A 14,942-nucleotide genomic window follows, 5' to 3' on the forward strand; every position below is an offset into this window, starting at 1 on the left:
GAAATATTTGGCCATTAAGCTTCCTAAAGATTGTGCCATTTCAACAAATTTTGCAATTATCAGATCGCTTGTATGTATGATAGTGCTCCGGTTAAAAATGTTTTAATATTGTCTCTGTTTTTTTTTTGTTTTTTAATACATGCTGTTTAATATTGCTCACAGTGTGGTACTTTTCATACACTACCTTTCAAAAGTCTCTTCATCTCACCAAGACTGCGTTTGTTTAATCAAAATTACAGTAAAGCTAATATTGTGAAATGTTATTAGTTTTAAATGACTATTTTCTATTGTAATGTATTTTTAAGTGTTACGTATTCTGTGATGGCAAAGCTATTACTTAAGATGATGCTTCAGAAATAATACTGATGTTAAGATTTCATTTTAGATAAGTTCCCTAAACATTTCTCACTTCTTATTTTTAATCAATGTTATATGTAATATTTTTGTGAAAATCGTGAAGTTTTTTTCTGGATTCTTTGACGGATAGAATGTTCAAAGGAACAGCATTTATTTGACAGGTAATTTGTAAGATTATAACTGATGTGCGTTTACATGCACACCAGTAAGCTGAATACTTACAAATATCAGCTTATTGAAATAACCAATTTTCCCCGTTTACATGCAAACCAGTAAACTGCATTTACATGACTTTATGTCAACTTAATAAACCGGGTTATTTCCTTGTAGTGACGTCAAAAATAATAATGTCCTGACTTAGAGTATTCCAAATGTTAGGTCAGTTGTGTTGTTAAATAAAAAAATTAAAAAAAGATTTACGGCTCAGATTATCCTTCATGCTGCATGCAGTTATGCAGTGTTTTGACTGAACCTCTTCTACTTCTGCTGCATGAGATGACAACACATCTTAAAAGAGTCTGCGTTTGTGATACATGTCCTTTTTTCATGCAAAACGCTAGCTTGCTCTGTGTGGATGCATTTAAATCTGCTCTAAGTTTGGGTTTTTGTCACCTATCACACGTGCGCACTTCAATAAGCCGACAGAAAGCCGGTTAATGTGTTTACATGCCGTGCAAAAAACCCCCCAAAAAACTACCTGCCCCAACTGGTTTATGCTTATTTCGTTTAGGACCTTACTCCGATAAAAGAAAACGGGTTACCGCGTTTACAGGACCATGCTCATTGTCAGCTTATTAGGCATAATCGACTTAAGAACATGCATGTAAAAGCACCCACTGTTTTGGTCAGTGAACTCACTGGTCATCTCGGGCACTAGAAACGCCATCATTCATTATATTGAACTTAATGGTTTGGCGTGTGTGTGTCTGTGTGTTTGGGCTTGAAGTGATGTTGTTTTTATGTCCTTTGCCTTCCCCTCCAGATGAAAATAAGCCCATCTGGATGCATGCAGAGGAGAGAGAAGAGCTGAGCAAGGTAAGGACAGGTCAAGTGTCACAGGACGAGAGTAATGTTTATACTATATTTTAACATTGAATTTCAGCACGGTCCAGATAGTACTTTGAGCATTTTGGAGAGTGCATTTCTAATTGCTTTCTGTGTTTCAGGGGAAGCAAAAGGATGGCTCTCCGTTTGGAGAGTATGGTGGATGGTACAAGGCCTGTAAAGTCGACAGGTCAGATATTCCCTCATCTGCTGCATGCTCCGATACAAATATACACATTTTGCATAGCCTCAAGATTTTATTCATACCACTGCAGCATCACAATGAAATGTTTTCCTGTCTGACTTCTGCCGCCTGCAGCCCCACTGTGACGACCACGCTGAAGAATCTTGGCGCTCTGTACAGGAGACAGGGCAAGTTTGAGGCTGCAGAGACCCTGGAGGAGGCGGCTCTGCGCTCTAAAAAACAGGTGTGTGTGTGTGTGTGTGTGTGTGTGTGTGTGTGTGTGTGTGTGTGTGTGTGTGTGTGTGTGTGTGTGTGTGTGTGTGTGTGTGTGTGTGTGGTCTGTTGGCGAAATGCAAACGGGTCAACAATAGTTTGATAGCTGTCACTCAGGATTCTACAGGTTTATAGGTATTTAAATATAAATAAAACGCACGCACACTCATTCACCCACCCACTACTGCAAATTTCTAATCAGCCAATCACATGGCATCAATTCAAAACATTTAAGCTTGTAGACATTGACTGTGTTATACCCTCATTCTCTATTCCCTACATTACTCCACTAATATAACTCACTTGAGGGAGTGAATGAAACAAGTGAGTGAATTCGGACACTTGGTGCGCCAGAAGGGCTGTCGTGTTTGGCATCGTTTAGCGGTTGAGTGTACATCGGTTGTACACTTGTTGTTGCACTGCATTGTGGGATTGAATGAGTGCACTCGATAACGTCCACTATGGCTGTTCCCTGAAGTAGTGCCCTATTTAATGAGAGGTGATTTTTAAGTGACTTTTTGAACATGGCTTGATTGTTGTACCTGACGGGCAGGTCTGAGATTTCAGAAACTGCTGATCTGGGGGGTATTCCACAAAGCAGGTTATGTGAAATACTTGGGTATGTTTAAAGGGGTACTTCAGCGCTGCGCTGGGTAGGTGAATCCGTATTTAAACTGGGTCATTAATGGAGTAGAAATGTGAAATTATTTTTGAATTTGGTGCCTTCTAGACTGAGAAAAGACAGAAAAGTTATTTTTGTCTCATGGTGATGAAAGACAACAATTCCCAGAATGCTTCGCTGCCCTGTGAGGTCACACCCAAAGCCACCGCTACTGAATTACTGACAGAGTTGGAGTAACGACACTACAATTAAATAATAAAACATACAAATAAATTTGAATATACTCCATGGTTTCTACTGATACAAAGCCATATGCTAATCGCTGAAGTAACCCTTTAGGAGTAAGCAAGCAGATAACCTCAACTTTCGGTTCCAAAAATGGAGGTAACTTTCAGGGTATGCAAGCAGCTGTAGCAACTCACTCTCTGAACATAACCTGCTCCGTAGCTGTTCCAGAGTTAGTTTGATTTTCAGATGTGTGTTATATAATTTAGTTATAGTAATATAACTAAATGTGTTATATAGTTATTTATATAATATACAATATTATATATTAATTCTAAAGAACTATTATAACAAGAAGGTAATTATATTTATTCTATTTATTGTCATCTTACACATGGAACATATTTTCTGAACAGTTGTCTGAACTTAGTCCCAGAGTTTTTGGAACCAGCATACCTTGAGTAAGCAATGTTTAGGTTAATCAATCAAGAGTTCAAGGTATATGTGACGGTAAGTTAACCTTGCTTTTCTGGAATACGCCCCTGGTGGGTCTGATTTGTTTTCTGGCATTTGTTTTACACAAAGTAATGTATTTACACTAAATTACTGATGTCATTTCCGCCTGGATTTGGCCTACCCAAATTGAAAAGCCTCCCATACACACATACAGTGGTCTATGTTCAAAATTTTGGTGTCATTTTACAGGAAACCCTTTAAAGTTACATAAAACAGTGCTAAAAGTGATAAACATGTAAGTATATGTTGTGTAAGCTGTTATAACCCCCCAAAAATTAGGTGCTTTTTGATTTTTTGAATATAAATTAATTTTTGAAAGTGTATAACTCAGGCCCTGTGTGCTCTATGACCCTGCAGACAGTTTGGGCTGCTTCCAGCATGTATAATTCATTTAATGACACTGGGATATTACATTTATATCACTGTATATGGTGGTGGAGGGGGGTAGCAGGGTAGGGGGAGGGATGAAAGGGGGTAAAAAGAGGGGTCATCCCTTCAGACCCATTTGAGTAAATCTGGCATACAACATGACACAGACAAACTTCTTTTTACCACTATTTTCTGTAATTTAGTGGAAATAGCCCAAACTGTCTGCAGGTTCCTAGAGCACACAGTTACACACTTTCAAAAATGAATTTATGGAGTGAAAAAAAACACACAAAAAAAACTTTTTGGGGGGTTTATTACAGCTTACACAACATATACTTACATGTTTATCACTTTTAACAGTGTTTTATGTAACTTCAAAGGGTTTCCTGTAAAATGACACCAACATTTAGAAACTAGACCACTGTATGTATGTATGGGAAGCTTTTCAATTTGGGTAGGCCAAATCCAGGTGGAAATCCCAAAAAATGGCCCTGGAGTGTAAAAGGTTAAGACACGCTAGTCATGTGAGGTATGTTATAAAATGTCTGGTGCAAAAATATAAATGTATATACCCCTCAAAAGGTGACTGTGCTTTGCCAACAACCGGGTAGATAGGTTGTAGGTCAAAGCTGATAAAAATAGTTTTGCTCAGATCATATTAGTTAATTTCCGTGTTGTCTTGTCTGCCTTCCTGCAGGGTCTGGACACGGCACATAAGCAGCGTGTGGCGGAGGTGCTGGGAGACCCTGAAGTACGAGAGAAGCAGCGGAGCCGTGAGAGCCTGATCTCTGACACAGTGAAGTACGAAAGCGGCCCTGACGGAGGAGAGGAAGTGAGTATGAGCGTGGAGTGGAACGGGGTAAGTACAGTACACACCGCCCAGGCCCGCACACACACTACAATGTCCCATGAGTCCTGGCAGGCATAAATATACAGTGAGAGGATAGTGAGGTAGGGCTGCATGTAATTCTGACAAGACACAATGGCCCTCATTTATCAATCTTGCGTAGAAACGGGTGTATATGTTGGCGTAAGATTATGCTTACACTCCTCTCACCGCCTGATTTATGAAACTGTGCGCACCTCTGCAATTCAGGTGTACGCAATACTTGCCCTTGATAAATCCCGCGGCTGAAAACGATCGTCATTAGAATAACACGCCCCTATATATTCAAGTCTCCGCCTCCCCCACGCCCTCATTTTACGCCATGGACAAACAGAAGACGGCAAAGAAGCGAAACTTCTCCGACGTGGAGATCGGGCGCGCTCAATCATCTCACTAGTCCACTAGTCAGGGCACTGATTAGGACATCAGTCAATGGGCTGACTCCCTGATCAGTGCTCTGACTACTGAACTATTGAGATGATTGAGATGCGCCCATCGAGACCATCACCAGGGAAGTGGAAAAAACCCGAAATTGTTTTATTTGGGAGTTTAAAGAGTGGGATTAAAGGCGCTCACAAAAACAAAATATGGACCCAAATTACGAGTAGCTACTGTTAGTGTGGGGGTTGAGAAGCGCACTCCAGCAGTTTAAATAGCTGTTTGAATGATAAATTACCATCACAATGCATTATTTTACAGCACGTTTTGAAACAATTAGCATTTAATTTCGTATCACGGCACATGTATTGGGGTGTACAATAGTGATGATGATGTGATGTGGAGTAAGATTCATTCACATTAATAATTACATGACAATTTGTAAGATTCTTCTTCTTATTATTATGATTATTATTCTTAATGACGCTTGTTATTTAGAAGAAAATGCCGTTTTTATTGATTTTATTATTATTTAAAAGAAGAAGGCCATTTTTATTATTTTGTCAGTCTGAATTATTTTAGTCCCAGTCCGTGCGCAGCTGCTGGGCCAGGCGCGGGCCTGAAACGTCAGATAAAGCGCACAGGCTCGCGACTGGAGGAATACATATGCCTACAGATCAAACACTTTGGTAAAGTCACACAAATTAAACATTGACGTTCATGTTGCACAAAAATAAACACTGAATGTTGTTGTTGTGGTTTTTAACAGTGGGTCATATAGCATATCTTGTCAGTGCGTTTTGTGGTGTTAGGAATTGTTTTTCTGCGCATTTTCGCACTAACTCAAACGTGCGTACACCACCTCCTGAGCTGGCGTAGGATTTGAGCGTGCCGTACGCCAACGTCCATATTGATAAATCTCAAAGTCACCGTGGGTTTGGGTGTACGCAAGGTGTACGCTGGAAATTTGGTGTACGCACTTTTGATAAATGAGGGCCAATGTCCCTCATACATCCACCCCACCTCACAACCACAATTAGATTAAATGAAGAATAACTCATTCGGCTGTGTGCCGGTGTATTGATCAAACTCTATTTTAAACAGGAACATGCACTTATATTATAACAGTGGCTTGTGTGGAGTTTAGTATCGAGAGTATGAAAGTAACCACAGTCAGTTCAGCACTTTTGCTCTCAAAGAGTAGCCTGTGGAATTTGCAGGCCTGTTTCTGAGGCTCAAAGTTACTCTTTATACTTTGACTCCACACATTGTGGTAGTCATAGTCCTCATGCTGATTGAGTGTCAAATTGATTTGCCTGTAGTGCTTTATAGTGGCCTGACTTGAAACCCTATTAACCCTTTCAACCATAATTAACTCAGTTAAATTATATCCACTGACTGCAGAGATTGTTTTATACATACTGTTTATTTAGTACATAATCTTCATAAATACACTACCAATCAAACGTTTGGACATACCTGACTTAATTTATGTATAATGATTTCTTTCTTTTTTGTTGTTGTTGATTTAGAGTCTTAGACAGAAATGCTTTAAGTTTATATATATATATATATATATAAATATATATATATATATATATATATATATATATATATATATATATATATATATGATATTGTTATTATAATTACATCTAAATGCATCTAAATATATGTACACGCATTTATTATTAATATTCAATTATGTTTAATAATATTATTAAATGTAATGCATTTTATTACTAATATTTTATTATACTTTTTATTATTATAAGAGTTGTCCAGACCTTTAAGTGTTAGTGTATTTATAAACACTTTATATATTCATAAGTATTAATGTTTGATACAGTTCCATTTTTATAGAAGTTAATAATTTTTTGTATTTTATTGTATTATATAAAATATATGTATATAAAGTAAAAAATATGTCTTAAAAAACAAGAGCAAAATCTTTAATTTTGAATGTACCTGCAGTCTCTAAAAACAATTGCTAAGAAGATGGGCTGCATTATTGAAATCATTCTAATGCGTTTAGAGTTTAAATCACAGTTTGTCTTTTAAACACACTCAATCCTCAAATATGTGCCAGATGCAATGAATTGTTTAAAAATATTCCACAAGTTTAATGAATGATCGGAATCATCGTAAATCTAAACAGAACTCATTCATTAACTTCCTAAAATCTCTGTAGCTGTTCATTAGATGAATGAGAGCTCCTTCTCTTCTGTAAGGCAGATGTTTCATAGCTGCTGTTTTGATCATCACACCTCTGCTGTAGTCTCTCTGCAATTCTGAGTCACAACTTTTATGCTGCCGTAGCAACAGTAACCCCATAGCTTTAAGACAACCAATCAGCATCCCCCCCTGGTGAGAATCCGCCCCCAATTCAGGTTGTGGGAGGCTCCTATCAGATTCATCGAGCTGGTTTGGCTGTGATCTCATTTACCTGAATCTCCCTTCCCTGTCTTTCTTGCTTATATGTCCTTGCCTCTTTCTCTTGCACACATATGGCTCCGTTCTATATACTGTACTGTTATATTGTAAATCTCTCAAACATGCATTTGTTTTCATACATTACAGGCACTCGCATAGAGCCATAGCAAAACCAGCGAGGTCTCCCATTCACATTGGGGTCACATATGTTGGTGTGGGCTGTGTGTTCTGTACTCCTGATGTTTTTCTGATTTGTCTCATTGAATGCATGCTCTAATCCTATTTGTGAATGCGTTTGTTTGCGCACTTAAAATATCCTCTTGCTTTCTACCTCTTGCCAGCTCATTCCGTGCTATTGTCCTCATCTGTTTCTATCCCTCTCCCAGTCGAATCTGAGGTCCATAATGTATCAGCTTGCACAAATCAATGGGACCTCAGGGTTGATAGCATGCCATTTTTAGACCTCGCTCGGGGTTGAAGGAATAGAGTCATGGAAAACGGCCTGTGGCGTTGGCCTCTAAATGAGACTACAGTGCTGAATTTATTTCGGCCTGCCATTTTACTCAAAACAAGCATGATCCCATGTGTGATCACAGCGGCACTATATTAGTGTTCTTTGTTTTGTTGGAGCTTTCATTTGCTTTGTTTATGCCCCTGTGAGTTTCTGCTGGTTCTTCTGAGGAGTTTATCTACCACAACCCATTTACATGTTCCCTTGACTTAAAAACACTTATTTATGCAAACGCAACAAATTGCAAATGCAAATTGCTATAGACCAATGCCAAAAACCTGGCAAATACATTGATTATTTATTCCTCAAAAGCGCATTTATCAACCTGGTACCTTGTGAACTTTGTTCCTTCAAAAAAAAAGCTGATTGCCGATGGTTTTTGGATTATTGCTTAAAATAAGCTCAGTGAACAAAGAATTTAAATATTCATAAACTTGTTAGCCACAAAGACAATCTTCATAAAAAAAATTATAAAAACATGATGTAATGTAACATAATGTATGATTTTTTAAATTTTAAAGACAATCACCAGAAGTTAAAAGCGAAACGTGGGCTATGAACGATCTTGACCGCTTCCGCTAAGCTTCCAACAACTTTCAATTTTTATTTAAAATCTATAAGTGGGAAAGTTTAAGTTTGCAAGATTGTGGATTTCCTGTTTGGCGTGATTGTTTAATGTCCTTGCAAACCTCTCGTCATCAACCACCTTTTTCAAGATTAATGAAAGCTTTAAAAAAAAAAAAAAAATACATTATTGATGTATTTTATGTCATAGAATAAAACTCAAACATATCTTATTTCAGAATTTTTTACAAAAGCCCATTGACTTCAGGATGATGCAACTGTTGCTAAAAGTGTAAAAATGCTAACTCTTGTCTCGGTTTTAAAGGAGCCCTATAATGCTGTTTTTTTTTTTTGTTGTTTCTCCAAGTTTCAATCATGTGTAATTCTGCTGTTTGAGCATTTCTGCAAAGTTACAGAGCACAAAGTCCACTCTGAAGTAAGTTATTCTCTGAAAGAGTAAACTGACCATTAAAGGTGCACTATGTAGTATTTTTGCAGTAAAATATCCAAAAACCACTAGTCCAGTGTTATATATTTTGTTCAGTTGAGTACTTACAATATCCCAAATGTTTCCAACTATTTGTAAACTGTGAGAAAATCACTATTTTAACCAAGGAGCCGGGACGTCTGAGTGAGTCGCCTGTCAATTGCGTCATATCTGCGTTACTCTCGGTTTCCAGTTTTATTTGGCGGTAACGCTTTACTCTTTGCAGTGTGAACTAGTGTTACAGCAGCCACTGAGCGAACGCACAGAGTAACGTCATATATTTTTAAACACACTTAAATGTATCTGATATGATTAACAAAGCTGCATTCCCTCATACTCATGACCGGAAAAACGGAAATGGCACCCGTGACTGTGTCCCGTCATAATAATAAAAGTCCCGCTGCTCGCGAGTCGTGTGTTTGGCAACAATCGCTCCAGTGGCCTTGCTCAGCTCCCAGCTCAACACTTTTAATTCATCATAGAGCGACAATGTTGGCAGATCAGTATTATAGTTTATAGAATTAAATAAGACCTAATTAATTAATTTTATTTGTATATTTAGTTTAATAATTTGGATCATAATTTAAGTGTCCCCCTCTGAGCAAGCCAAGCCAAAGACGACAGTGGCAAGGAACCTAAACTCCATCAGGGCATGATGGAGAAAAATAAACCTTGGGAGACACCAGACTCAGTCGGAGTGCCAGTTCTCCTCTGGCCTATTAACAAACAGTGTATCATTATTATTCTGGCACCCTTACAGGTCAGAAATCAGATCGGAATATTCAAAATTTCGGGGTATCATGCAAGAGACGGGTTTATTTAGGATGGCGTGTCGTTTACACTAGAGTATGAATACATGAAAGATCGGAGTTATTGCGCCGGAGACGGGTTTATTGAGGATGACGTGCCGGTGAGGCAAATTCAGAAGAGACACCAATTGACACGGTCTCAGCAGACACTCCAGGATGTGTTGGTCATGTCCAGACGCAGGTCCACCATCCGATCCAGACTATAGCATGATAGCAGGATCCATCAACATGATTCCTGCCCCAGTCCTATCCCGATTGTTTTCCACCAGCTGTGAGGTGAAGACCCCATGTCCCAAGATTCTGAGCTCAAACTTAGCGTCATCAAACTACAAACTACTTCAAACTTTGTTTTAAATAGGCGCCCTCTAGTGGATAAAAAAGGACATAGTGCAGCTTTAAAGCTTTTTTTTAGTTTATTCTTAGCTAAAAACACTTAGTTCTTTCAAAAATATATGTGCTCATTAATGTATATTTACTTCTTTCAAGTAGTAAAGTATTCTCGTAAGTTTATAATATGCCATTGAAAATACATACGGGCGAGGGGTTCGAATGCCAGTCGCCATGTTGCCCCTCCATCTTGAAAGTACATTAGCCAAAGAGGGACATACCCGTAAATTCAAGCTTCGCTTTTCACGTTTTAACACTCGATGGCAGTCATAAACAAGGTCGAACTGGAAGCCATGTTAATCTTGGACTAAATCGCCCACCGTAGGAGTTCAAACGAAATCGGAATTGAGAGGAACAGAAACTAATGTTCACTGGATTGTCATATACCTTTACACCGCTAGATGGGGGTAAATATCACACAATGTAGCTTTTAAAGAAAAAAATTGCTCTCATGCTATAGCTCCCTTTGTGGCAACTCTGAGAATGGAGAGGGAGAAGTGTGTGTACTGTACTTGTTAGCATACCTACCCCCCATGCAGGAAATGCCGGTTCAAATATGACTCGGAGTGGTGCGAGTAGAACCGGAGGGGTTACACTGGCACATTTCAGAATCCAGTGGCATGAATTAATTTATTTTCTTGCGTACAGTATGTTTCAGGCCTTACTGCCATCTAACATTTCATTTTGCTTTCAATATCTCTTGTTTTTTCCATCTCTTTTCATTGTCTCCGCTTTCAATTTCAGTCTCCCTAATAATATAACATTTTGTCTCTGTTCCTCTTTCTCTATAACCTCTCTCTCCTCCTTGTGTACTTATTCTGCCTCTTCTTGCATTGCTCTCTCTATCTTTCTTTCTTGTGTGGTTGGCAGGTGTAACTCCAGATGCCTTGTTGTGGTTATTGAACTTACCTTCTGCATGATGGATGCCCTCCTCACCCCCCTCTCCAGCTTTGATGTTTTTCGTCTCCTCTCTCCGAACGGCACCTTTCCTTCTCCTCCTCCTGTGGGCATAAGTGGGCTAAAACAGATCCAACCGGGCCAAATTCCTTGGCCTTTCCTTCTTGTCAAAGCTGAACTAAGTCTCTCTTCTATCTTGCAGCGCTATAATAATCTGTCAATCTGTAATATGTCCGTAAGGAGGTCTCCTCTTGTCTGTCAGTCTCTTTAACTGTTTGTCTGTTCATCTGGAATGTAAGCTGCCACCATGTCTCTGTGTCTAATTAACTTCCTGTAGAGCTCCATCTCAGAGTCTCCTGCTGTAGCTCTCTCTTAGTAAACACACTCTGTTTCCTTGATCAATACTCCAGAGGGTCTATCCTCAATTTTCCCGTCCTTCTTTAACACTGACTGTAATTTTCATCTCGGCTGTAGTCTCAATACAGCAGCTTTGGTGTTTTTAAGCAATAGTTCACTCAAGAATGAACTTTCTGTCATTATTTACTTGGCCTCATGTCGTTCTGAACCTATTTGCTGTTATTTTCTTCATTGAACACAAAAGGAATGGTGACCCTATCTGTCAGAAATAGTCTTGCACTATATTACAAATCTGTATAAAAGATTTGTGTAAAGACCTTAGTCTGAGTAGACGTCATGTTTAGCCATATTCTGGGTTCAATAATAAGTTACAGCTAAAGCATTTTTTGCCATAACGTTGATTACCACAATCTCATTTCTCAAATTAATTTTTTTAAATGTAAAAAACATACTTGTATAATGCTGTAAATTGTCAAGTTTCCTGAAAAAATCTGTTCTTTTTATTTAATATAATTGTGTAGAACTTTGGACATGTGGTCATACTTTTGAAACAATATTTGAACTTATAGCTGAATTTATTTAAAAAAGTTTTTTTTAAATTTGGCTTTAATTTTGTCTTGTGTACTATATTGAAACGTATATATTATGTTAAAAAAAAAAAGTTTATTCAGGGCAGTGCTAAAAAAAATGATGATAATAAAACCAAAATAGGGAGGCATAAATATATAATATGATATAAATTTTTTGGGCTGATGCGATTAACCAATATTTATTTTAATTTGAAAGCAGATAAAGCTAAATCCAAATTTTATATAATTTTTGAGAGCCTGATTATACAAACAAAACTCTCATCATTAAATCCACGTCCCAGGCACACAATTATGATCTCATTATAATTTTATGTAGCCTATTTCACAGACTTGTGCGGCACATGTTGCACTTAACTGCGTTTTCCTTATTGAAGAAATACGATTCCAATCATATTTCGAGCGACTCAAAGCCATCATGGTGGACTGTCCACATCTGAAGTGTCTCAGCTGAAGGAGATAATCCATTATTTATCTGCTTTAATCAACCCGATCACATCTAAATGCGTATAAATAGAACAAGTGTGCAATGTTGTGGAATGTATACGCCAAAACTCATTTTGGCGTGCATATGATACGCTATTTTTCGCATGCATATGATACGCACTTTATGGCGTATATATGACACGCTCTTAGGTAGGTTTAGGGTAGTGGGGTGGGGGGGTCCGTATGTATAATACGCCATAAAGTGCGTTTCATATGCACGCGAAAAACAGCGTATCATATGCACGCCAAAATGAGTTTTGGCGTATACATTGCACACGTACTATTTATATGCATTTTCGTGAGATCCGGCTTTAATATATCAGCTACATTTTCTTATTAGGCCGATAACGATAACATTTAAAAATGAACATATATCGACTGATACCGATATGGTGGTCTATATCATGCATCCCTAAAAATGAATAAACCGAGAGATGAGTCGAAATTATACATTGTGCTAATCACCATTATGCCAGGAGTGCTGTAAATGGAGCTTTTCTTGTATTGACGCTAACATTGATTTGCTCTGCAAGGCCTGTGGCACTTCTCTTGTTTCTCATTGGTTTCCCTCAATGTCTTGTAGCGATGGGAGCCATTTGAACTTTGAACTGCTGTTTAAAAGTGAGCCCTGTAATGCTATCTCTCTCTCAAACTTCCTGTACAGTGCATTAATGTGGCATGGTTGTGTTGTTCAGCATATGTATAGGCCACCAAATCTTGTTTCCCCACACACTATTTCAAGCCATTTTCATATTGTTCATTCATTATTGTGAGACCATTGTATATAGTAGAACTTTAGAGAAGGGAGATGGGTTGATAAGAAGAAAAAGAGGGATGAGATGGGGCGAATAGAAGCATGTCTGTAGAATCTGTTGCTCTTGTTTTCTTTCTTCTACTAACATGTTCTCTGGTGTGTTGCTGCATCTTGTGTCTTTCATAACTTCAAATAAAACTGACTTTGCTGATCACAGCCTCTGCCTGTGTTCTCCTTCTCTTTATCTGTCTTGAAAGCATATGTGTGTTTTTCCGGTGAAATGTTTTAAACTGATGTTGGTGTGTGTGCGAGTTGGACGTGTTGTGGCTGACTGCAAAAACTGCTTGTCTTTTTAATGGAGGGTCAGTGTTGCATCTTCTTCAAACTTCTCCTTCCTCCCCCCTCCACCTCCATCAGCCCACTCCAAAATCCTCGTCGCTTTTCCAAGCCCCTGGATGAATAGCCAGGTTCAGGGGGTCAAAGGTGAGAGGTCGCAGCAGAAGAGACTGCAGCAGAGCAGACTGTGGTAAAGATCGGAGGAAGAAATGTATCCGGACCTAGACCTACAGATTTTTACATATGTTCATGGGAAAATTTCAAACCTGGCAACTTAAAATAATTTTAAAATTGTGATTTTTTTTTTTTTTTTTTTTTTACATTTAAATTTCTGTAGGGATCGTTCTAGTAAAATGTTTCATTAGCTCGAAGTGGCCGTTTTCTTATCTAGCGAGTGGTTCTATAATTGGAGGTACATTTTGCATTTCAAAAAGTTAAGAAAAAATCTCTTCACTAACAGAAAAGTAATGTCTTTATAGTGTTGTTTGTTATCTGTTACAGACAAATAACATCTGTAACAGTTTGACGGTAAGAGGATTGGAAATTTTAAACTTTTTAGCCAAAAACTCTACTTGCTAACATTAAATGCTAAGAGCCCATGGCAATAATAAAATCATGATTAACAGAAATTAAAATCATGATTAAAAGAGTTTCAATTTCACCGTGATCAGTGTTCAATTCTGGTTTCCTTTTGACATTGTGGTAACAATTTAGACGTTTTACAAAATAACACTTGGTGTAAGAACTTCTTAGATTAAAGTATTATTATACTATTATTATACATACCTTTCAGTGTTTCTTATCAGTGAGGAAAAGTGATATAATTTCCAAATTGCATAGTTGTGGGAGTATAATTTCTCTCAATTTAAAGGAAAAGCATAGTACGGTAACATAATTGATGGAAGATTTATGGACACATTTTTATAAGATAAAAGTAATTTCTAAACAATTTAATCTTGTAGAACTAGGAAGATTACTATTTAGGATTATTTAAATAAAAATGAAATGTACCTCAAATAAAATACAGGAAATCATGCTTTTCAGCTGTATAAGACACTTTTGACAGAAATGTTATTGTTATGGACTGTAACATGTTGTGATCCATTACAGTAAGTAACAATATTTGTGTATAACAATAAAACCATTATTACCAAACAATAATGACTTTGGACACCAAATGTACCTGCAATTATAGAATCCCTCCAGTACTCGTGAATAGCTGGAAAAAGTATTGGAGAGTCATTTAAGAAATGGTAATAAATATATATATTTTTTGAGTAGAGTGTGAGAAAATTATTTATACAGTAAACTCTTTCTTTCAAAAAATGATTAAAATAAAATTAATATTTAATTGTGGTCATGTGTGAGCCATATTTAAGAGATTTAGAAGTGAATGTTTTAGTTTAAAGAGATTGTTCACCCAAAAAGGCCATCATTTCCTCACTCATGCCATTCCAAACCCATAAGACTTCTCTCTTTG

General features: G+C 37.6%; 1 protein-coding gene across 6 annotated transcripts in view; it reads left to right on the forward strand.

Moving 5' to 3' along the window:
• The window catches only part of klc1a (kinesin light chain 1a), a 59,197-nt gene that overhangs the window by 34,152 nt on the left and 10,103 nt on the right, over window positions 1–14,942 (forward strand). For 3 of the 6 annotated variants that reach the window (XM_067421531.1, XM_067421535.1, XM_067421533.1), the window contains exons 11-14: window positions 1,340–1,392; window positions 1,524–1,591; window positions 1,721–1,829; window positions 4,288–4,449. In XM_067421531.1, coding sequence (XP_067277632.1) covers window positions 1,340–1,392; window positions 1,524–1,591; window positions 1,721–1,829; window positions 4,288–4,449 — 392 coding nt within the window. Of the gene's footprint in view, window positions 1–1,339; window positions 1,393–1,523; window positions 1,592–1,720; window positions 1,830–4,287; window positions 4,450–10,915; window positions 13,343–14,942 lie in introns of those variants that run through there. The other 3 variants (XM_067421534.1, XM_067421536.1, XM_067421537.1) reach the window with 2 other exon arrangements.

This window comes from Pseudorasbora parva, chromosome 17 (assembly GCF_024679245.1).
Source record: "Pseudorasbora parva isolate DD20220531a chromosome 17, ASM2467924v1, whole genome shotgun sequence".
NCBI classification, from domain to species: domain Eukaryota; kingdom Metazoa; phylum Chordata; class Actinopteri; order Cypriniformes; family Gobionidae; genus Pseudorasbora; species Pseudorasbora parva.